The sequence below is a fragment of the Macaca fascicularis genome, chromosome 2 (assembly GCF_037993035.2).
Source record: "Macaca fascicularis isolate 582-1 chromosome 2, T2T-MFA8v1.1".
Classification (NCBI taxonomy): Eukaryota; Metazoa; Chordata; class Mammalia; order Primates; family Cercopithecidae; genus Macaca; species Macaca fascicularis.
In genome coordinates this window covers 129,397,106-129,420,725 of record NC_088376.1, presented here as the reverse complement: position 1 = coordinate 129,420,725, position 23,620 = coordinate 129,397,106, and the positions used below count along the sequence as shown (strand labels likewise).

General features: G+C 36.5%; 1 protein-coding gene across 19 annotated transcripts in view; it reads right to left on the bottom strand.

Moving 5' to 3' along the window:
- Window positions 1-23,620, bottom strand: part of SLC25A26 (solute carrier family 25 member 26) — a 162,793-nt gene that overhangs the window by 32,305 nt on the left and 106,868 nt on the right. For 13 of the 19 annotated variants that reach the window (XR_012431343.1, XR_012431345.1, XR_012431342.1 and 10 more), the window contains one exon: window positions 3,672-3,716. The exons of the other annotated variants lie outside the window; for them this stretch is intronic. Coding sequence is in view for 9 of the 13 variants with exons in the window: in XM_074032653.1 (XP_073888754.1) it covers window positions 3,672-3,716 (45 nt within the window). In the remaining 4 variants the exon portion in view is untranslated. The remainder of the gene's footprint in view (window positions 1-3,671; window positions 3,717-23,620) is intronic. 19 annotated transcript variants of the gene reach the window in all.

The following is a 23,620-nucleotide window of genomic DNA, read 5'->3' as shown; positions in this document are numbered from 1 at the left end:
TAATCTCCTTCTATAACTGCAAACTCAAATTTAAACAGATAAAATTGTAAACACAAAAATAAAAAAGCTCCAAAAATTGTCTACTTCTACAAAAGTATTGTGATTGTACATTCAGATGTTTAAAAAACAGTATTATATGAAAAGATGCTCAACATTATTTAGTCATGAGGGAACTAGAAATTAAAACCCCAACGAGATACCAATTCACAAGTACTAGAATGGCTGGAAAAAAAATTTTAATCTAATAGTAACGAGAAATGACATGGATGTAGAGCAACTAGAACTCTCATACACTGTTGGTAGGAATGCAAACTGGTACAGCCACTTTGGAAAACACCTTGACAGTTTGTTTCTTAAAAAATTAAACATATGCCTTCTGTATGACCCAGGGATGCTACTCCTGGCCTCTTACCCTAGAGAAGTAAAAACCTATGTCCCTACCAATACTATATGCAAATATTTACAACAGCTTTATTTATAATCATCAAAAACTGGAAAACAAGTCAAATGTGTATAAACTAGTGAATAAATTGTAACATTATCTATACACATATGGAATACTACAAAGTAAAATAAAACAAACTACCAGTACAAGCAACAACATGAAAGAATCTCAAAAATATTACATTAAGCAAAAAAAGCAAAGCATAAGATGGTATAATAGTACCCTGTATCTATTTCTATGATGTTCTGGAAAACAGAAGACTACAGAACAGTGGCTCACAGGGGCTGTGGGTAGAGGAAGGGCACTGACTACAACGCGGCATGAGGGAACTTTCTGGGTTGATGGAAATACTCTATTTTGGTTATGGTGGTGGTTATAAACATTTATTGAAACTCATAAAAATGTACATGTATAAAGGGTGAATTTTATCATATGCAAAGTATTCCTCAAGAAACCTGACTTGATAGAAAAAAAAATTGCAGCATCTTAACATTTGCTCAAAGAGAATTTTTAAATCACAGCATTGTCATCTATGATTACGCTGAAAAATTCTGGACATTTCTTAACTAGCTAGAATTCTACAAATGTCCTTAATATTGAAAAGAAATAAACACTATGCTTTTTCCTTCTTTAGGCCTCGAAACATTCCTTTGCAGAGTTAGGGCATAAGGATGTTAGAGTGTGCAGAAGCTGTGTGAATGCTGGTTATTGAGACACTAATAAAGTAAGTCTTGTTTGCTGGACAGCTGTTGGCTTCATTGTTCTTTTGTCACACACTAAAAAGGAGAGCTGTTATGCTAATGGAATGTGACCTTCTCATTGGATAGCTGTTACATCATGACCTGAAACACTGCCCGAGAACTCTATTTTCACCACGCACCACATAGGAAATGGTAAAACAAACAAAACAACAAAAGAGCCAAAAAACTGTATTAAATGAGCAATACTCCTCCTTAAAATCAGATCACTTATAAGAAATACTTCTCAATACCTAACATCCCATAATTTACTTTGCTAATGACTGTTTTTTCTCAATTTAGTATCTTTTAGTATATAACCTCAACAATTTATTTCTAAGCCCAAATAATTTTTATGATAATCCTCAAAAGGCATTTTGTAAGAGCACTCCATGACTAGTAAATCTATAAAATTGTGAGAGTAATTTATTTATTTTTGTATTAGCTAATGCCTACCTAGATTATTTTATGGCCTGGTCATTTATGACATCTTCACTAGAACAAGGGCTTTCAAAGTTTCTGGACCACTATCCACAGCGAGAAATACATTTTACATTGCAACCTAGTACAGATACATGTGTGTGTGCATGCATACATAACACTGAGGTCTTACAAAATAAGACTTACTCTTACCATTTAAGATGCCCTCTACTATATTCTTCTTTATTATTGTCTTTAAAATGCTGACAAAGACCCACACAATTCATATCACAGCCCACAGTTTTCAGTATCACCGCACCAGAAGGTGAAAAACCAATGCAACGCCTCTGCATGTTTTGAATATAGGCTTTTTAAAATGTGTTTTGTTGTTGTTGTTTTTCAAGTTCTGGGGTATGTGTGCGGGATGTGCACGTTTGTTACACAAGTAAATGTGTCCCATGGTGGTTTGCTGCATGTATCAACCCATCACCTAAGTATTAAGCCCAGCACGCGTTAGCTATTTTTCCTGATGCTCTCCTTCTCCCTCCCAGGCCCCTGTCATTGTGTGTTGTCCTTCTCCCTGTGTCCATGTGTTCTCCTTGTTCAGCTCCCACTTACAAGTGAGAAGACGCAATGTTTGTTTTTCTGTTCCTGCATTAGTTTGCTGAGGATAATGGCTTCCAGCTCCATCCATGTCCCTGCGAAGGACACGATCTCATTCCTTTTTTATGACTGTATAGTATTCCATGGTGCGTATGTACCACATTTTCTTTATGCAGTCTATCATTGATGGGCATTTGGGTTGATTCCATGTATTTGTTATTATAAATAGTGCTGAAATGTACATACGCATGTATGTATCTTTATCACAGAATGATTTATATTCCTTTGGGTATATACCCAGTAATGGGATTCTGAGCCAAATGGTATTTCTGGTTCTAGGTCTTTTGAGAAATCGCCACACTGTCTTCCACAATGGTTGAACTAATTTACATTCCCACCAACAAAAGTAAAAGTGTTCCCTTTTCTCCCAAGCTTCATCAGCATCTGTTATTTCTTGACTTTTTAATAATCACCATTGTGACTGGCGTGAGATGGTATCTCACTGTGGTTTTGATTTGCATTTCTCTAATAATCAGTGATGTTGAGCTTTTTCTCATGTATTTGTTGGCTGCATGAAAGTCTTGAGAAGTGTCTGTTCATGTCCTCCGCTCACTTTTTAATGGGATTCTTTTTTTCTTTTAATTCGTTTACGTTACTTGTGGACTCTGGATATTAGACCTTTGTCAGATGAATAGGTTGTAAAAATTTCCTCCCATTCTGTAGACAGTCTGAACGCTCTGACGGTAGTTTCTTTCACTGTGCAGAAGCTCTTTAGTTTAATTAGATCCCACTTGTCAATTTTGGCTTTTGTTGCAATTGCTTTTGATGTTTTCCTCATGAAATACTTGCCCATGTCCATGTCCTTAATGGTTAAAACATGTTGTTTTTTATAAATAGCTCACTGACCTTCCCCAAGGTTGTCTCACAACTCACCACACTCTGCTCTTTCCCTCTGGAGGCTCCTAGTCCTGGCTGGAGTGAGCAACCAAGATGGAAGGGACAGTCAGAGCCCTGAGACCCTGCTGCTCCCCATCCGAGTGGTCCTTATATAGGGTGCTGGGGGAGCTGGTCCTTCTTAGTCTTTAAGTATTCAAGGCTTTGCATTTTTCCTCTCCCATTTACCCTCACTGTTAGTCTTTGACTTCTAAACACACACACACACCCAAAGCAAAATGAAATTTAACGGTGGAGAAAGAATGGCAATATGGAAAAAAGTAAAGCTAAGTTTTTTTTATTATCTATGGATTTCAGTGCCACCTGCTATGCCTATTTCCTAGGAGCACAGCCACCTGAACAAGTTTAAAAGGCTGAAATTGCATGTAAATCACACATAAAATGTATTTTCAACTGCTAATAGGTTTCGGTTGCTGAACTTCTAGTCAACATTATGTTCTACTCTTTCACACTCAAACTATTAGGTATGTTATAATTAGAGATAAATTTTATGTGAAGATTGAGAAACTTACTTTTAAGGACTCCCATAAGGGAAACTGGACCAGAGAAAAAGGAATCTGAAGAGAGAAAAAAAAAAAATCAAATAAATTAGGCAAAAAAGAGCCAAGTTTGCCTGTATGACTATACGAGCCTGTAATTATTACTTCAACTTTACAACAAAGCTAATATCAAACAAATTCACAGTTATAGTAGACATAATGTTTAGAAAAAGAGTTAAACTGTGGCCTGTGGATTTTCATTTTTTGCTGAGATGAAGTCTCGCTCTGTCACTTAGGCTGACAGATCACCACCCTCGACCTCCCAGGCTCACGAGATTTTTCCACCTCAGCCATCAGAGTAGCTGGGACTACAAGCACACGCCACCACACTCAGCTAATATTTGTATGTTTTCTTTAGAGATGGGGTTTCACCATGTTTCCCAGGTTGTTCTCAAACTCGTGGGCTCAAGCAATCCACCTGATTTGGCCTCCAAAAGTGCTGGGATTACAGGCGTGAGCCACTGAGCCTGGTGATCTTCTAAGTTTTGAGCCCAAGGGACATAAAATGATGTTGTGAAGCCCCTTTGAAATGGAAGGAGAAGCACAACAGTCTGGCTACTGAAATGACAAAATAAATATTTCCCAGCATAATGAAAACACTTTAGGACTTGACATTTCTGTGCTTAAGAGCCAAGGCTGTCTACTCCTTAGCAGGCAAAGTGTTAGGATTTAAAGGAGAAACCCAGAGGAGAGAGAAGAAAGGTAAGGTAGGGGGGAAAGTGTTAGGGGAATGAGGAAACAACAGAGAGGAAAGAGGGAGCAGGAAGAGAAGGGGAGAGAGAAAGGAGTGGAAGAAAAGGAAAAAGTAGAGAGAGGAAAAGAGGCGGGTAAAAAAGGAAGCAGGAAAGGAGAACAAAAGCAGGGAGGTAGAGGGTGCCGGGGCAGAGAGGAGGAGGACAGAAGACAGAAAACAGAGGGCAGAGAAGGAAAGAAGAGGGAGAAAAGAGGAGGGAGGAGGCTGGAGGGCAAGGGTAGCTGGAGGGAAGAAAGAGGAAGCAGACAGAGCTACCTACAAGAGTCAAACTTGAGAAACAGGACTCCAGGAACGGAGCAGCCAGTGTGGGAGTGGGAAGCCCACACCCCTCAAGGAAGGATCACCAAGTCAGTCAATGCTGGGGGACTGGAGAGGTTCTAACAAAACACAGCGGGACGTGGGTCTGAGCGCTGATCAAGTCCCAGGCACAGCTGGGGAGGGGAGTCATCTGTAGTAATGAAGTATGAGCGGTCAAGAGAATCGCCACACTTAGAGTTAGGTATTTACAATGAGCTGTCTAACAGTAAGGGCTAGAACCACCAACACTTCTCATGTGCCAGATATCTGCAAATAAGCACTCTGTAAGCTTCATTTCACTGAATCCTCATAACGCATGCTGAGACAGTTAAGTAGTATTACTTCCTTCATTTTATAGTTGACGAGAATGAGGTTCAAAGACGCTGTGTAACTTGCCTAAAGGCAGTTAGGAGGTAAGAAGCCCAGACAATCTGACTCTAGAGTTTTGTCTAACTACCACTATCCCCAGGAGACATCTAAATTATCTGCATATAAATTCACCCACAGTACAATCTGTTATTAATTTTCTGAAATTCAAACTTAAGACACCCATGTCATATTTCCTAAGATAAAAATGTCTTAACACCAGTGGACCCCACCCAGCAGCTGAAGTAATGTCCAGTCACAGCCCAGGGGACCAGTGCTGGTGGTGGTGATGCCCATGGGCACGCACATGCCATGGGCCCAGTACTGGCATTGCACAGGCAGCCCAGCTGCAAGGGAAAAGTAAATGTGGACTTTGAACATTATCACTATCACTACATGTGGGTGGGTAGGCGTGGCTGTAATGTCCCAGTTTCAGAGGAATTAATGGGTATTTACCTTCACGTGAATTGAGGGCATTCTTTCTTTCTTTGTTTTTTTGAGACAGTCTTGCTCTGTCGGTCAGGCTAGAGCACAGTGGCACGATCTCAGCTAACTGCAACCTCCGTCTCCCAGGCTCAAGCAATTCTCCTGCCTCAGCCTCCCAAGTAGCTGGGATTACAGGCATGTGCCACCACACCTGGCTAATTTTTGTATTTTTAGTAGAGACGGGGTTTCACCATGTTGGCCAGGCTGGTCTCGAACTCCTGACCTCAGGTGATCCACCCGCCTTGGCCTGGCATTGTTATTTCTTAAATATTTATATTTAATCAGAAATTTAAAGATTAGCATCATCTGTCTTACTCAGCTACAGCAAATGATGGCCCCAAATTTGACAGACAGTGACCACAGAAAGAAAATCTGTCTACCATTCAGGAAGGAAATGTCAACGAGAAAAAAGATCAATGTCAACAGCCTGGGCTAGTTTGACAAGCTAGAATCTCAGAGAAGTTTGTTATCATCATAAACAGGCAGCCAGCCCACCCTGAAAGTCAAATTTCCCTAACAGTAGTTAAATTTAGTTTTTTATTGTCACAAAAACATAAAAGCATCTGACACCATCTGTTCTGAAACTCAAGTGTTATATTTCCAATTAATTATCAAAACAATAACTTGACTGTGTAATAGGTTTCTAAAAGCTTTTCTAAATTTTTTAAACTCAATAATATGTAATAAAATATGCCCCAAAAGACAGGTAGTATGATTATGGATTAGTAGGAAGATAAATATTTCACATTTATAAGACGAAAAAAGCTTTAAAATTCACTCTAACGATCCACGTTAGCATCATTCACTTCTCAATTAAAATCACCTACAAATTGCATTGAGTGTTATCTACACTTATTTGGTACTTAATACTTTAGATTTTGAATTCTATCATTAAACATTTTGCCCATTTCCTCTATGAAAGTTACTCACTGAGCTGTTCCTTCAGTTTAAAGAAATAATTTTAAAATCACACATTTGGAACAGTTGGCTGTACTATTCCACTGGGTATTTATTTTAAAAAGAGGGCCGACAGTAAACCCCAGCTTTACTCCCTAAAACAAGATTGACAGTCTAAAGTAATTAAATATGCTATAAATGCCTAAATAATTAAATTTGCTTCTGACTTCTAGTAGTGAAATATCCCTCATAAATTCCTGCTGTGTGAAAATTTTTCAAATATTCTTCAAGTCAAAATTGTATCACACACTTGTTGTCATTTACAATATGAACAAACAATAATGAAAATGTGTTCCACACATGTGAAAGATGGGCTGCCAGCAAATACAGCTCCATAGCTAAAACAAACACTATTCCCAACGTCTACAGAACGCGGGCCCGTCAGAAAGCAAGGTCCCTCCCCACGTCTGCCTTGAAGTTACATAACAGTGATGTTTCTTCAAAACGTGGAATTTTATACCCCCAAACAGATGTAGGCTGTTATTCTAAAATGTTTTATAGATGAAGAAAATGAATAGCTGTACTCAGAGGTCTTATATTCCAAAACACAACATACCCATTTTATTGCACCTAAAGTTACAAAATGGCTCATTGTTGTGACCTGTTTAATGCCTCCATTTAAGATGTTTTGTTTGAATAAGGTTGTTAAGACCCAGGGCACTAATAAGTGAGTGGCAGTAAACCCAGCTACCATCAAAGACACAGATGGAGGGGGAAGAAACCTGCTAAAATTCAACATGGATTCCACTTAGTAATAAACAGAGAAATAATTCTATACAAGAATGCATGTGAGGATTCCAGGTGAAATAGGGATAAAATGAAATCTGGGTGTGGTAAACAGGAAGGGCAAGTTAGGCATCACTAATGAAATAAAGACAAAATTATATTATGAGCACGTTTCACCTATCACAAAGTGTGGGACTAGAATTATCTTTGAAGCCAATCAATGCTTCTAACCCTGTGGTCTTAAAATAAATGCAATCTAATGGTCCTTTAATAGCAAAGTGATTTATAATACAACTGAAGAGACAGAAGATATGATTTCTAAGGTATCATTTAGCCCTAACATTCTATTTTTCAATTAAAAAATTACATTACAATACCAATACATTTTTAAAAAATAAGACTTGACTGTAAGCTACAATGAACATAATGCCACCATGGGTGATCTAGGAAGCCTAAGGACCAAGAAAGTCCATTTAAAAAGCTGTAAAAGCTTTTGTAATTGGCAGAAATAACCAAAAACTCTCTAGCGATAGATTTAAAAAACACAGAAACCGTGTGCAAGACCTCTAGTTGAATGAAGAACAGCATGGAATTGGTAGGCTTGCCATGTATAGCAGAGTGGATCCAAGGACTGGCTCACTGCAATTTTCAAGAGATCTACAAGTGATTCACAGAAGAGTCTCCTTTTTCTTGCATGACAATTTCCAAATTCTAGTGGTTAATTTAGAGTTTTCCATTCTACTGTCCCACCGACAACAAAACCATTCTTTTAAATATTCTGAACCTTTTCCAATTCAACCCCAGGGGTAACCAAGGACAAATGAAGTTGAAGACCTAAAAATTCCTTGTACCAAAGTGATAATTATTCTTAAAAAAACAACAACAGAAGTGAGAACCATTCAAAGCTAGTCTGCTAGTATTCAACATAGCGGGAAAGAATTCCAATAGTAAATACATTCTGATTTTTTTAACAACTACAGTTCATTTATTTATACTGTACCTAAGGAAAAGAGCACATACCCAATAAAAGAAATTAACCTAAAACGGGGAAAATTGAAAGTGAATTACTCCTTAGGTTAATAAAAACTAAAGCATCTTTCCAAAGAAAACATTAAAAAAAAAAAACAAAAAACGAGCAACAGAATCTAATAGAGAAAAGGAGATGAGTGTGAGCAGTTTGATTCTTAAGTAAATCTTTCAGATTTCAAGGCCAGGGGCATTAGGAGTATCTCCACACACAACTCAGTACATTAGTCATAAATGCTATCACTGAAGGTAATGATTAGATTTTCTTTTTCTACATTCTACAGAATCATCACAGTAATTTTGTGTAGATGGAACTGGTTCCTAATGTATCAATTTACATGTTAGAGTGCCAGTTATATAACACTATTTTGTAATGAAGATAATGACAATGTCAAATTAGTCTGTAATTCACTATACTTCTGAAGCCCTGGAAACAAGTTTCACTGTTTTTCAGAAGTATTTAAATATTTGACACCAACTTATGATAAAAATGCTCATCAAAATAAGAATGGAAGGGAACTTCCTCAATCTGATAAAATATACCTCCAACAATGTATGGCTAATATCATTCTTAGTGGTGACAGACTAAATGCTTTCCCCTTAAGATCATGAATAACGTAAGAATGTTTATTTTCACCACTTCTATTCAACATTGTGCTGAAGGTCCTAGTCAATGCAATCAGGCAAGAAAAAGAAAAAATATATAAAAGAAATAAAAAGCAAAGATTGAAAAGACGTAAAACTGTCCCCATTTACAAATGACATGATTGTTTTTGCTGAGAATCTTAAGGAATCAACACACACACACACACACACACACTCTCTCTCTCTTTCTCTCCCCCAACATAATTTCTAAATACTAGCAGCAAATAAATGAAAAACAACTTTTTTCAACAAAAAATTATATTTACAATAGTATCAAAAGCTAATTCTAAAAGTTACATAAAAATGCCAAGGACCTAGAATAACCAAAACAATCTTGAAAGATGAAAGAAAGGTGGAGTACTGACAATATCTGATTTCAAGATTTACTCTAAAACCACTATAATCAAAACAGTGATCAGAGTAACCAGGCGTAAGGATAGACAAAACAATGAAATAGAGGAGAGTGCTCATAAACAATGATTTCAATAAATGGCACTAAAACAACTGAATATCCACAGGATAAAAATAAGCCTTGACCCCAACCTCAAAACCCTACACAAAAATTAATGAGAGCTGGATCACAGACCTAAAGATAAAAGCTCAATCCATAAAGCTTTTAAAAGAAAACAGGTGCAAACTGGTGATCTGTGGATAGAAGGAGATTTCTGGGACCACAAGACGCAATAACCACAAAAGAAAAAAACTTTTGAAAAATTAATTTACATCAAATTTTAAAACTCCTGCTCATCAAAAGGTTAAGAAAAATCCCAATGGCATATTCTGCACAAATAGAAAAATCCAAAATCCACCACCAAGATTCATGTGGACCTCAAGGTACCCCAATGAAAGTTGGCGGTCTCATACTTTCTGATTTCAAAAGTAGCTACAATGAACAAAACTGTGTTGTAGTGGCATCAAGACAGACAAATAGACCAGTGAAAAAACAGCCCAGAAATAAGGCTTTGCATATATCGTCAAATAATCTTCAACAAGGGTGCCAAGACCATTCAACAGTGAAAGGACAATCTTTTCAACAAACGACACTGGGAAAAATGGATATCCAGATGAAAAAGAATGAATCTGGACCCTTACCTCATACCCTATATAAAAATTAAAGTAGAATAAGGAACTAAACATAGACCTAAAACTACAAAACCCCCTGAAGAAAACACAGGGAAAATCTTCATAACATTAGATTTGGCAATGATTTTCTTGGATATGACACAAAAAGCAAGGCAACAAAAGCAAAAAGAAATAAATGGGACATCAAAATTAAAAGCATATGTGCATCAATGAATGCAATTAACAGCATAAAAAGACAACCTACAGAATAAGAGAAAACATTTGCAAATCATGTATCTGATAAGGGGTTAATATCCAGAATATATAAAGAATTCAACAAAACAACCAGATTTTAAAAGAGCAAAGGATTTAAATTGACATTATTCTAGAGAAGATACACAAATAGACAACAAGCATATAAAGAGATGTTTATCATCACTATCATTAGGGAAACACAAATAAAAACCATGATGAGATATAAACTCACACCCTTTAGGAGGGCTACTAGCAACAAAAACAGAAAATAACAAATATCCTTGCTGGCAAGGGTATGAAAAAAATGAAACCCTTGTTCACTGTTGGTGAACAAAGGATATGCAAGGCTGCAGTCACCTGAAAACAGTATGGCTCTTCCTCAAAAAAATTAAGTAGTAGAATCAGCATAAAATCCAGCAATTCCATTTCTAGGTATACACCTAATAAAAAGGCAAGCCACAGAGTGGAATATTTGCAAAATGTGTATTTAACAAAGGACTTGCATTCAGAATGTAAAAATAACTTTCAAACCTCAACAATAAAAAAGAAAGCTTGATTTTTAAAATGTGCACAAGACTTGAACAAGCCCTTCACAAAGGAAGATAGGTAACATAAGCACGTGATTCAACATCATTAGTCATCAGGGAAATCCTGAATAAAATCTATTGATAAAACAATTTGATGGTTCCTTAAAAAGTTAAACATCGAATGACCTTATGATCCAGCAATTTTGCTCCTGGGTATACAGCCAAAATAACTGAAAACAGACTTAAACAGACACTAGTATCCCAGCTTGCAGTATAAGTCACAATAGCTGAACAATCTAAGTACATCAACACACAAATGAATACATAAAATACGGTATATACATACAATGGGATGGAGTATTATTCAGCCATAAAAAGGTATAAAGTTCTGATACATGCCACAATATGGATAAACTCTGAAAACACCATGCCAGGTAAAATAAAAGGACGAATAATGTATGATTATAATTATATGAAATATCTAGAAAAGGCAAATTCATAGAGATAGAAGCTATATTAGAAGTTGTTTGTGGGGGAACTGCATTCGAAGCTGTAGCCTGGCTGGGGGAAGGGTAAGCAGGAAGCTCTGTACTTAATGATACAACCTTTCTGTCTGAAGTGATAAAAAGGTTTTAGGAATAGATAGTGATGACTGTTACACAACACTGTGAATGTAATTAATGATGCTGAATCTTACACTTTAAATGTTTAAAATGGCAAATTTTATGATTATGGTAGTGGCAATTTTCCCACAATTTTAATTTTTTTTTTTTTTTAGAAACTGCAATGAGGTGCCATTATCCACTAAAATGGCTGAAATCAAAAGACTGAGAAAATCAAACAACAGAAAAGATATGGAGCAACCACAACTTTCATACTTTGCTGGTGGGAACTTAAAACTTTCAAAGGTGGTTGCTCAGGTTTTAATTTGAACGAGAAATTTTACTCCTAGGTATTTATCCAAGAGCAACAACAATATACGTCCACAAAAAGATTTATACATGAATGTCGTAACAGCTTTAATCAGAACAACTAATGCCCATCAATAGGAGAAGGGCTAAACAAATTGTGGTGTATTCATATAAAGGAATATTAGTAACACAATGAAAAAAATTATTGATACATTGCTGTAACATTGACAACCCTTGCACAGGTTATACTGAGCAAAAGAAGTAAGAAACAAAAAGAGTGCAGATTATATGATTCTATTCATATAAAATTCCAGAAAAGGCAAAAATAAACTGGGTAGGCAGAATGAGACTGAAGATGAGAGAACTTTCTGTGAATAGGGAAACATTCAATATCATAAGGATATGGATTACACAACTATACATTTGTCAAAAGTGTACATATATAATTTGTGCATTTCAATATATATGAATTTTACCTAAAAATGTACTGTAAAAAATATAATAGTAGTCAAGGTGAAGAATAAGTGTAGACATAAATGAAATAAAAACGGCAGAATATTGATAGCTTTTGCAGGTTGGTGATGGGTACTTCATGGTTCATTATATAATAAATTCAATTTACTTTGTGTACATCCATAATAAAAAATAAGTGTATGTGTAAAGCATGACTACATTTGCATTAAAATTAATATATAGAAGTTCAACCAAAGTTAACTGTCATTAACAATTTGGAATAAATCTTCTGATTTATCTCCACGCATTTAGTTTTAGGTTTTAATTTCAGGGGGTTTGTTTTAAACATTAGTATGTGTTCCAAAACTTGATTTTTTCCCCCAACATTATCTTAAGTATTTCCATGTTAATACATTAATAGATCTATCATTCTTTCTAATGCACAGAATTTCATAATATTTAACTATCCCTCATTGATGGGTTCTTTCCATTTTTCTTCCTCATAAAACACAACTTTGTTCAATCATTTCATTTTAATCAATCATTTCTAATGTGTAGGACATTCTAACTGTATCATACAGACTGTAAATATTCCTCAACATACCTCACACTAACATGGTAGACTAAGACCCAGCGTTAACATTTCCACAGTACAATCATCCTTAGAAAACGCCCAGTGTGAACGGCTGGGTGTATCAGAACACAAAGAAATCTGCTTTTAGGTATCAAGTTTAAAAAATCAATCAAAATGAAAATTACAAAATCACACTAGCTTTCACAGTTGAAGTGAGCAATTGTAATGCAAAATTCAATATAAACCAATCCCCTAGCTAAAGTTCAGTATTTGCTTTTAGATTTCATCCTACTTCCAGGAGTCTGTAAGCATTACTGATGCAGTGCAATTATGGTATCAAGATTTTTCAACACATGTCTGATTTAGCAAAATATAAATTATGATGTCACAGTTGATACAAATTGTACCTCACCTAAAAACAAAGTTTTAAAAAGGAACAATTTTTGCTAGTTGAGGTTCTTAATAAAATCAGGAACACCTGAAAAGTTTTTAAAAATCTATTACTAATTATACACACACACACATATACATATGTTCCATTTTTTCATTGGCTTCCTGGAATGAACTCTGCATCACACCACAATTTTTAAAATTGTCACTCGGCAATCACGATGATTCTTGTTTATGAAACCTGAAAACTTCTTGTAAGAAGCAATCAAAGAAGTTCATTTTCGGTTCTTCACAGTCATTTCCAGTATGTTAAGCAGTATTGACTTAAGTCCTTTAAGAAAACAGCCATGCAGTAGTTGAGGAAGGTAAACTTAAGACTCAGAAATTTCAAAACCAGAATTCCTATCAAAATGTTAGAACTTGCACAGGATCAGGAAACAGCTGTTCTTAGTTAGAATTTGCATGCAACTTTAATCTTTTATCAAATATAATCCGGTTGCCTTAAGATTTTTTTCCTGCAGCTGAGAATGACATCACTGTGTACAGTTCCGTTGTCTTTCCCACCCCCAACTTTCCTTCCCTTTCAGCAGCACATTTTAGCATCTCTTTACTGAGACAACAACAAAGAGGGGAGAGGAAAAATGAGTGACCAATGCCTCAAGAAACATAACAATAAAAGGTAGATTTTATTTTACTTATTAATTTATCAAATGTCCTTGTTAACAAAGGCATATGCTTATTTATCCAGGCTTTCCCTATTTTTGAGCAATTTTTCTGGTACCAAAGATGTTTTAATTGATGGTTTCCCAAATTCTAAAAAATAAAATTTTAAAACCTAGCCAGGAACAAGAAAGGTTCTCATCTAATATTCAAATCATTTGTATAGATACATCCTCTGTGCATTTATGCAAAATTACAATTAGAAAAGAATCATGAAAAACATTAATAAAAAGCAGCTTGTTGGGTGGTTAGGTCCTGTGAACAGCTCCCTAGCTTCCTCCTTTCCTACTTGCCTACTCATCTACCGCCTTCCTTCCTCCCTCCCTCCTCACCACCCCAACTTTCCCAAAACAATCCAGTATTAAAAACACCTTTGAAAGCAGCCCTGTTAACAAAAGATGGCAACGAGGAGGCTTAGCAGTAATGCAGCATGGACCAATTTATACTGCTGTATGGCTGGAAGACAGAAGGGGCTAAAGAACAGAAGAGAAGACGGTAAGCTTGATGAGGGAGGCTGGCTTACTTCTCACCACATCTAGCATCTCACCTAACAGGACACTCGATACATATTTATTACATCAGTGAATGGAGGAAAGGCAAAGGAAGGGACGAAGAGAAGGGAGGGGATAAGGCGGGAGGGGATAAGGCTAAAAGAGTTATGGGAGAACCCAGGTCTTCTGGCTCATGGTCCAAGGAATAATATTACTGTTTCTACTCATCTACTGCTAATTTACAATATTTGTTAGAATAGTGTTTTGAGAGCAGAATAATAAGACAAAAGAATATCAATTATACACAAAAAGGATAAAACACAAAAATAAATCCCATTCTTTACATCTGTTCTTCAGTTAATCCAACAGGCCAGATAAATACGCACATATACACATCCCAGGAATTCCCAACTCTGGAAAATCACTCCATAAATGCTTTCCCAATTAATTCTTATTTATGATAATAGAAAACAGCACTACCATCCAGATGTTGAGATCTACAAATAATCTGCTTTATACATTCAGAGAAAAGCCATGCTTCTACAATCATAATTTGGAACAGAATTTAGGGCATTCAATAAATAGGCAATTAACAGCCACAAGACACTGCCCCCAATTTACTGCTTTTTTCCCCAGTTGTTACACAGGTTGGAACCTACTACATAACTTATAAACACTCTACCACAAGTAATCAGTGTTTGACCCTAATTACAATAGTTCATTTATATCAGCCAATTAAGAGATAAATCAGGAGAGAGAGAAAATAGAATGTAGGATCTGATACAGATTTTTAAAGTTGGTAGGAAAAATATGTATCAGCTAATAAAAGGAGAAACAATAAATTAAACCAGATTTTATCAGTTAGCTTGCTGCAGTAACAACACAACCCTCAAATCTCAGTGGCATACATCACACGTGTATTTCTCAGTCACATTACATGTTAGCCCTGGGTTAGCTATGGCTGCCCTCAAAGCTGTGGCTTTTGCCCTGAGTGTCTTCTTTCCCAGAATCCAATCCAGAAGAACAGATCATATTTGGGACATGCTATTCTCAAGGTAGAAGGCAGAAGCAAGAGGGATGACAGAAATCTGCTATATCTCCTAAAGCTTCCGGTCAGGGCCAGGCACAGTGATTCACACCTATAATCCTAGCACTTTGGGAGGCTGAGGCCAGTGGATCAGTTAAGGCCAGAAGTTTGAGACTAGCCTGGTCAACATGGCAAAATCTCGTCTACTAAAAATACAAACAAATTAGCCAGGCATGGTGGCGCACACCTGTAATCCCAGCTATTCGTGTGCGGTACAAGAGGCTGAGGCACAAGAGTCACTGGAACCCGGGAGATGCAGGTTGCACTGAGCCAAGATCATGTCACTGCACTCCAGCCTGGGCGACAGAGTAAGACTCTGTCTCAAAACAAAACAAAAAAACAAACAAACAAAGAATGCTTCTGTTCAGGACTCGTATACTTCCACAAATACTCCATTGGCCAAGTCATAAAATCAAGCCTGACTATGGGACAGGAGACACAACAAATCAATCACACTGCAAGAGACAGGGAAGTATCATCAATCTTCTCAGAGAGAAAGAAGCAAAGAGTTGAGAACAGTAATATATTACTCCTATAGGTCTTCTAGTTTCCATGCCAAATGCTGTTTTACCTACTGTTGTTAAGTCTAGACAAAAGATCCACAACTGTTAAGGGAATGAAAACATAAAAAATCCAGGCCCAAAAAGATTCCAGAAAGAGTCAGACACAAACTCACCTTCCTTGACCTCCATTACCATTTTCAATCTGTCTGCTGTAACAGAACACAGCCCTGGGACCTGCAGACAGCTAAATGGAAGTGAAGGCTTGCACTCTCTGTAATACAGAGGAGGGAACTGGAGTGTGTGCTTTTTTTTTTCTCTAGGTTCTGGGCAAGTATTTGGAGACAAGTCTCTTGCAATCCTAGAACAAGGACCATAAACTAACAGTTCTAAGAAAAGCCTGGCCCACAGAGATCTGATGACCCTTGGGTGGGGAACAGGGAAGGCAGCACATCTACATCTCCTTGAATCATTAGAGGCCAAAATCAGACCTGGGCCCTCATGAGCTGACCAAGAAAACACGACAACACATAAAGAGGCTAAGCATCCAGAAAGACGGGGTCAAGACGAAGGGAATAAACCCCAAATGAAATAGAGCTGCTTGGAGAAAGAAAGGCCAACACGAGTCAGAAAAATTAAGGGATGCTGGGGAGATTTAACTACAGCAGAGAGAAGCTTTCCCACATCTAAAAACATGATTTTCCAAATAAACCATGTAGTAGATTAAATGAAGGAAAGAATGGCTTATGACGAAGATCCAAATTTGTGGTCTGGAAGGTCAAATGGAAAAAACAGCTCAAAGCAACAAAATAGAAATGACGATAGAAAAGATAAGAGACTTGGAGGACAGATCTAATAAGATGAACAGCAGTACCAGCTGAAGAAAGATGAAAAGACAGAGGAGAGGCAGTAATAAAGCAGAAGAAAATTTGCTTGGGCCAAAGAAAGACCGTGGTCTGCAGATTAAAAGCGCTCATGTTATTCTACACACAGATCTTGACACATCCTACTAAATTCCTGACTCTATGAGAAAATATTTTTACAAGCTTACAGGTAGGTAGAACACAGTACTTCGGAAAAAAAATCAGAGGCATCAGACTTCTCACCTATGACAATGGAAGCCATAGCAATGGCTCTAACAAACTACTGAGAGAAAAGTAGCAATCCCCAAACACAACACCTGTCACTTGTCCTGAAAAAAATGTATGGATGGATACTCAGAAAATATACCACCCACATGTGTCATATAGAAAAATACCTGAGAACGACTTCTGATTGAAGAATAAATGAATTAAAGATCTCTGGGGAAGGACAAGAGAGATAAGAGCAGTATGAAATAAACCCTGTCTGTGCCTGCACCAGCTTTCTCTATAGACACAGTTTCATGTATCTGTATCTATTCCACCAGATAGATAATAAAGTTCAAGCACTGGCTGGGCACGGTGGCTCATCCCTGTAATCCTAGCACTTTGGGAGGCCAAGGCAGGCGGACAGCTTGAGTTCAGGAGTTTGAGACCAGCCTGGGAAACACAAAGAGACCCCATCTCAAAAAAAAGAAAGAAAATCCAAGTGCTGCCAAATTACAATTGTAAGTCTAATTCTAGAAAATCATCAATTATAAGGCACATCTCAATTCCAGAGGTGCTAAAATGCAAACAGTGCTTCAGTTTTATGAAATATGGTAGTTGTATACATTCAATCTCATTTATAAATGAGTAATATTAATTGTATGGCAAATGTAATAAATTCTAATTAAGAATACTTGAAACAAAACAGATGTTCGGCAAAGTATTATCTGCTAAGGATTGAACTGAAAGTATGTAACTGTCTCAGGAATATCAAAGCATTGGAAGAAGGGATAAACACAGTAGGAGTAGGCGCATGCTAAACTTCTTGGCTGGAGGCAGGGCGTGGTGGCTCACGCCTGTAATCCCAGCACTTTGGGAGGCAGAGCAGGTGGACCACCTGAGGGTCAGGAGTTCCAGAGCAGCCTGGCCAACATGGCGAAACCCCATCTCTATCAAAAATACAAAAATTAGCCAGGCTTGCTGGCGCGTACCTGTAATCCCAGTTACTCAAGAGCCTGAGGCAGGATAATTGCTTGGACCCAGGAGGCAGGGGCTACAGTGAGCCAAGATCGTGCCATTGCACTCTAGCCTGGGAAACACAGCGAGACTCTGTCTCAAAATAAACAAACAAAAACAAAACAAAAACAAAACAAAAAAAAAAAAAACTTCTTGGCTGGGTGTGGGTGTGGGTGTGGGGGTGGGGGTCGCAGAACAAGAGGAAAGTGAAAATATTCTGAAAGGACACAAAGACAGATGTGTACCCGCCCCCCACCCGCTACACCCTTGTTCTGCTCTCTAATCTTTGCACATACCAGAGATTTCTTAAGTTCTGTGAGTACCTGGTTTTCTGCACGTACCAGAGATTTTGTTTTGCACATACCAGAGATTTTGTAAGTTCTGAGGCAAGGTCACAAGACGTGTTTAAGTAAGATAAACTCTTGCTGCCATAAACCTGCTCTCCCGCCTCAAAGTTTGAACCAAAATATCAGAAATGGCAGGAACCAATCATAGTTAGCCAAATCGCCTTGTTCAAACACTAGCCAATCATATATCTGATTTGTATAATAACTCTATGCTCACTTTTCTTAGACTATATAACATTGTTCGGAGCTGAGTGGGGGAGCTCTCCTGCCCGTCTCGTTTCACGAGCGAGGGAGAGTTCCAGGTTCGAACCTGTAATAAAGATCCTTGCTGCTTAGCTTTGACTCTGGACTCTGGTGGTCTTCTTCGGGGAATAAACGGTCTGGGCATAACAATTCCAAAGTTATCACCTTACTGAGGAGGGATGTATGCAGGAGACAGAAGTTATTATAGCAAAGACAAGTTGGTGGGGGAAAGTCACATGTTTTATTTTTAAATAACAGCATATAAATGTTTCTGAGTACAAGGAAAGAAAAAGTCGCCATTAATGGAATGGAAATACACGGTAGAACTTCCAAAGTAACAAGAGATTAAAAAAATAAAATAAAATAAAATAAATTGATCAAACCAGCAAAAATCAGATATAATAAACTGCAAGTTAAAATATGCAGCAAAGAAAGCAAGAAAAAACTATATGACACATGAATAAAGTAAATTATCCACTAAAAGACATCTATATTCCGTTTAAAAAAACACACATAAAACAAAATAAAGAAATGTTGGAAATAAAAGGATAGGCATGGAAATGAGATTTAAAAGGTTAAAGTGACAAAATGGGATTTTTAAAAGGGTATTAAGTAATGACAAAAGCCACGTTTTATGAAAAAAGTAGATCACAAACCAATATTCAAACTAAAATACAGCAGTTAAATGAAATACAAATTCAAACTAGATAGGGATGTCTACTGTTTGCAGTATCAATCAACATTCCTTAAAAGTACTGGTGAATACAGTAAAAGAAAAATTGACTTGGTGGAAACACAGGAAAAGGAAGGGAGGAAGGGAGAAAGAAAACACTTTTCTTACTCTCATACAATGACTTTTGCCCTAGAAAACCCAAGAGTTTAGATATAGCATAGTACCAGAGTTATATATAGATATATAAACTAAACAATAATTAATAAGCACTTTAAATAAGGCTCTCTTAAGAGATGTTTCCATATATGTAAATAATATCTAAATTATAATAATAATAAATCTAAGGTTTAAAAAATTGACTGAGATACACAAACTCTCACAAATCACCACCCAAGAAAAGGAGTAACCAAGAAGATTTTCCCATGGATTCTGTTCTTGAAGGACAAACAGCTATAGGCTGGTAGTTTATCTTGGATCTGATTCCTTTCAAATGAGTTTGGTTCTTCCAGTATCAAAAGAATTTTCTTATAAGAAAGTTTCATATTTGAGGAATTGTTGCTTAAACAATTTATAGACAGAATCATCCACAGCATTCATTTAACTTTTTGAATGGGCAAAAATTTGTGTGGGTGTTTCAGCAGTTTACAAACTTTGTGTATTCTGCTGACAAAAAAAAAAAAAAATGCCTACCCACTCCCCCCATCCATTATATGTCTATTTATTTAAGGATCACTTATATAGATACTATCATTGTTAGCTAGCATCTCAAGGCACAAGTCAGGATAAAGCACACAGCCTACAATAGAGGTAGAATACACAGAAATATGTAGATGAAGATATGAACAGACACACATGAAATATATTTTATATATATATCCTACTCCTGTTGTAGACTAACATTTCACACACACACACACACATATATATATATAACATACACAACATTTAAATAATCTTGATAATTGTGCAAAATTCTGGCTGACCTCTTGTCACATCTGATTAGAACATCAGTGTTTTTCCCTATCTACTCAACATTCCCATTAGGTTGTCTAATAGGTATCTTAAACTAAACATGTCCAAACTCAACTTGTATAACCTTCTTCCCAAACCTGCTCTACCTACAGTTTCTCCATCTTAAAGATGACTACATAGGCCCAGTTGTATAGGCCAAACCAGACCCTGGAGTCAATTTTGACAGCTCGCTCCCTCACACAAACTGCATCCTATCTGCCAGGCTAACTTACTGGAAGCTCCTGATGTCAAGAGTGTACTGAAAGATGAGCAGAAGACAGAAAGTTAAGGATAGGGTGGGAGTAGGATGTCCTAATGAATCAAAGCCCCTAGAACAGCATCTGGCACATAGGAGGTTCTCTGTAATTATTTACTGAATGAAGGAACAGATCCCTAGAAAAAACATACTAAAGCAGTTATAAAGATAAATACCACAGCTTTTAAATCTAGAAGTAAATTTATAATCTCTATCTACATCAGTATTAAAATGAATTGGGGAAACTGATGCCTATAATCCCAGCACATTGGGAGTTTGAGGCAGGAAGGTGGATTGAGGCCAGGAGTTCAAGGTAACAGTGATGGAGCAAGGCTCTAGCTCATAAACAAACAAATAAGTAAAACTGAATAGAGTAGGAGGAAAAAAAACTGGAACAATCTGCCACAAAATACTAATGGTCTTTTAGTGTCTGTTAGTGCCTTTCTTCTTTCAATTTTCTTACATTTAAAAATGTAATAAATATCCAATTCCTTTATAATAGAAAAATTTCTTTTAAAACCCTAATGGAAATTCACCTCAACTTTGTCTAACACTTATATTCATTCTTGGGGGTAAGGAAATAGGGGGGAAAAAGGGAGAACTAGTTAAAAGCAAATTGATCACAATGTTTTCCATTATTAAGCAGGCACACACTCCAGCTTGCTCCTGGGGTAAACAATCCTTTGCTTTTCCAATTCAGTACCACTTACATGCATAAAATTTGAATGACTTTCTAAATGTGTTTGGTTAACAGAAGGATGCAGAATTTTAAGAAAATGAAGAGGTCCTTAAGTATGACACATTAAAAGGAAATCTACAGAGAGACTCCAAGACGAGAGAAATAAAAATTATGATATGCATGCAAATTAAATATGAAAATGGAAAATCTTTTGCAGAGAACTTTACAGTAAGCTATTATTTTACTGAACGGGCCACCAACTTAATATGAAATTCCAATGTAAAAACCACAGTCACATCTCCATATTTCACGTCTTTAAAATCAAGGTAAGAATAATAATGGCGAACCCTTAGTGCTCACAATGTGCCAGGTGCTGTCCGAAGCACTTCACATACTTCACAAATATGTCATAATACATAACTAATTCTAACGAAACTTTTAAAAAGCTAGGTGGCACATACTTTGGATTTTTAAAAAGGTTGGCCAGGAGAAAATAATACTGTAAATCACCTGCTCAGAGGGTAGTTTTTCCTTAAAGGTATGTTCTCCTAATCCAATAAGGAAACATTAAATTTCTTAGAACACTTTAAATGGTGCCATTTAGACAACAAATAGAAAATTAAGGGCACAAGTCTAAATGCAAGTAATTATAAAAGAAAATCTTATAAAGAGAAACTAAGTGTTTTACTGCTAACTAGGAAATGTTCAAGACACACAAGCTTTATTGATTAACGAATGTATAATACTTCTATAAAGATGCCTAAGTTATTTCTCGAATGCTGAGAGACTTTTAAGTTAAAAGATCTTTTAATATAGATGACTTTAGCAGCTGTGGATGAATGGAGGTACTGTTAAATAGGAAACAGAAGTGGATCAGCTGACAGACCTTTTAGAGTCCCATCTTCAAAGGAAAGAGGATGAAAATAAACCATTTAAAAATATGTGAGCTGACGGGGAAATCTAGAGTCCACAGCTGATCTCCTATTTATTAGTAGGTAATGTGTGAGCACCACATGCTCTGAGTTTATGACCATGAAGGTCTAACACTGATTCACGTGAGGAGTGCCTCATAGAACCAGCTTTCATATTAAATCAAGTTATATGGGGAAAATGGTTGAAGTCTAACTATAAAGAAACACCTTCCGTATGAAATAACCTGTTCTTTGAATTTGCATCTTAATGGGACTTTTATTCTCTTTTCATATTATTACAAAAGAACGCATCATCATCACAATACTAAACAAAACACAAAACAATCTGTACAACTTTTTAAAGGGAAAAATGTGTGTACTGTTTATTACACTGAATAATTCTGACCACCAACAACCAATGGCAGGTGGGAGGGAATAACACAGACTATAAAACCATCTTGCTTCTTAACAAACTTTCCTCCTCCACTTTAACATTCTTGAGGATTCTTTCCCAAACCTATTAATTCCATATCATGATGGTTACAAATTTTTCAATTCCGCCACTCTTTCAGCACGTTATTTTTTTTGTATCTTCATTAAAGTGGCAAAAAAAAAAAAAAAAATCCCCTACTCGTCATAATACAACAATGTTGGAAACGGACATTAAAACACAGGACAAGTGAAAAACAGATCTGTCCTAAGACTCACAGGACTATAAATTTAGGAAGTACACAAAAAATTAAAAATTAAACTCAATTTGATACACTAAATATGTGTAGCTTTTTGTATGTCAATCATACAAAAAGTGGTTTTAAAACAAATGATCCAACCCATACCACCAACTAATAAAGAAAAAAATAAGCAAATGAATCATGAAAAACAGAATCATCCTTTTTGGATTAATCCTTTCAGTAAAGATCACTAACAATTGTTTGCACTGCAATGTATACAGTTCCCTAAATATAACAGATGAATTATTTTATATACGTTTCATTCTTGTTTTTGGAGAACTGGTTAATAAATATATTTTAAGTTCAATGTATTATATATTTATAAGTGGGAAGCAACCTTAAACATTTTTAACAGCAGAAATATATAAAACAATTATAAGTGGAAATAATACAGACAAAGTACCTTGTGTTTTTATCCTGGAGTCAAACCATAGAAATCTTAGGTTACTAAGAAAATTTTGAAAAACATTATTTTGAATATTAAAAATCATGCGTTTTGGGGAGGGAGAAAATTAACGGCCTTTCTTTGCCTTAAAATACTTTACAATTTATGAAATATCCAATTGGAATGGAGCAACTCCTAAAATAATCAGTATTATGAGGAGGGAAATTGAGCACAGACACAAACTACTATTTCTTCACTCAACCCATTCCCAATGCCCAGCTGAAGTTCCCGCCTAAAAGAGCAGAAGTTATTCTACTTTAGAGGGGTAGTGTGAATGACTTTTTCTACGTATTAACTAGAATTAAATAGTAATTT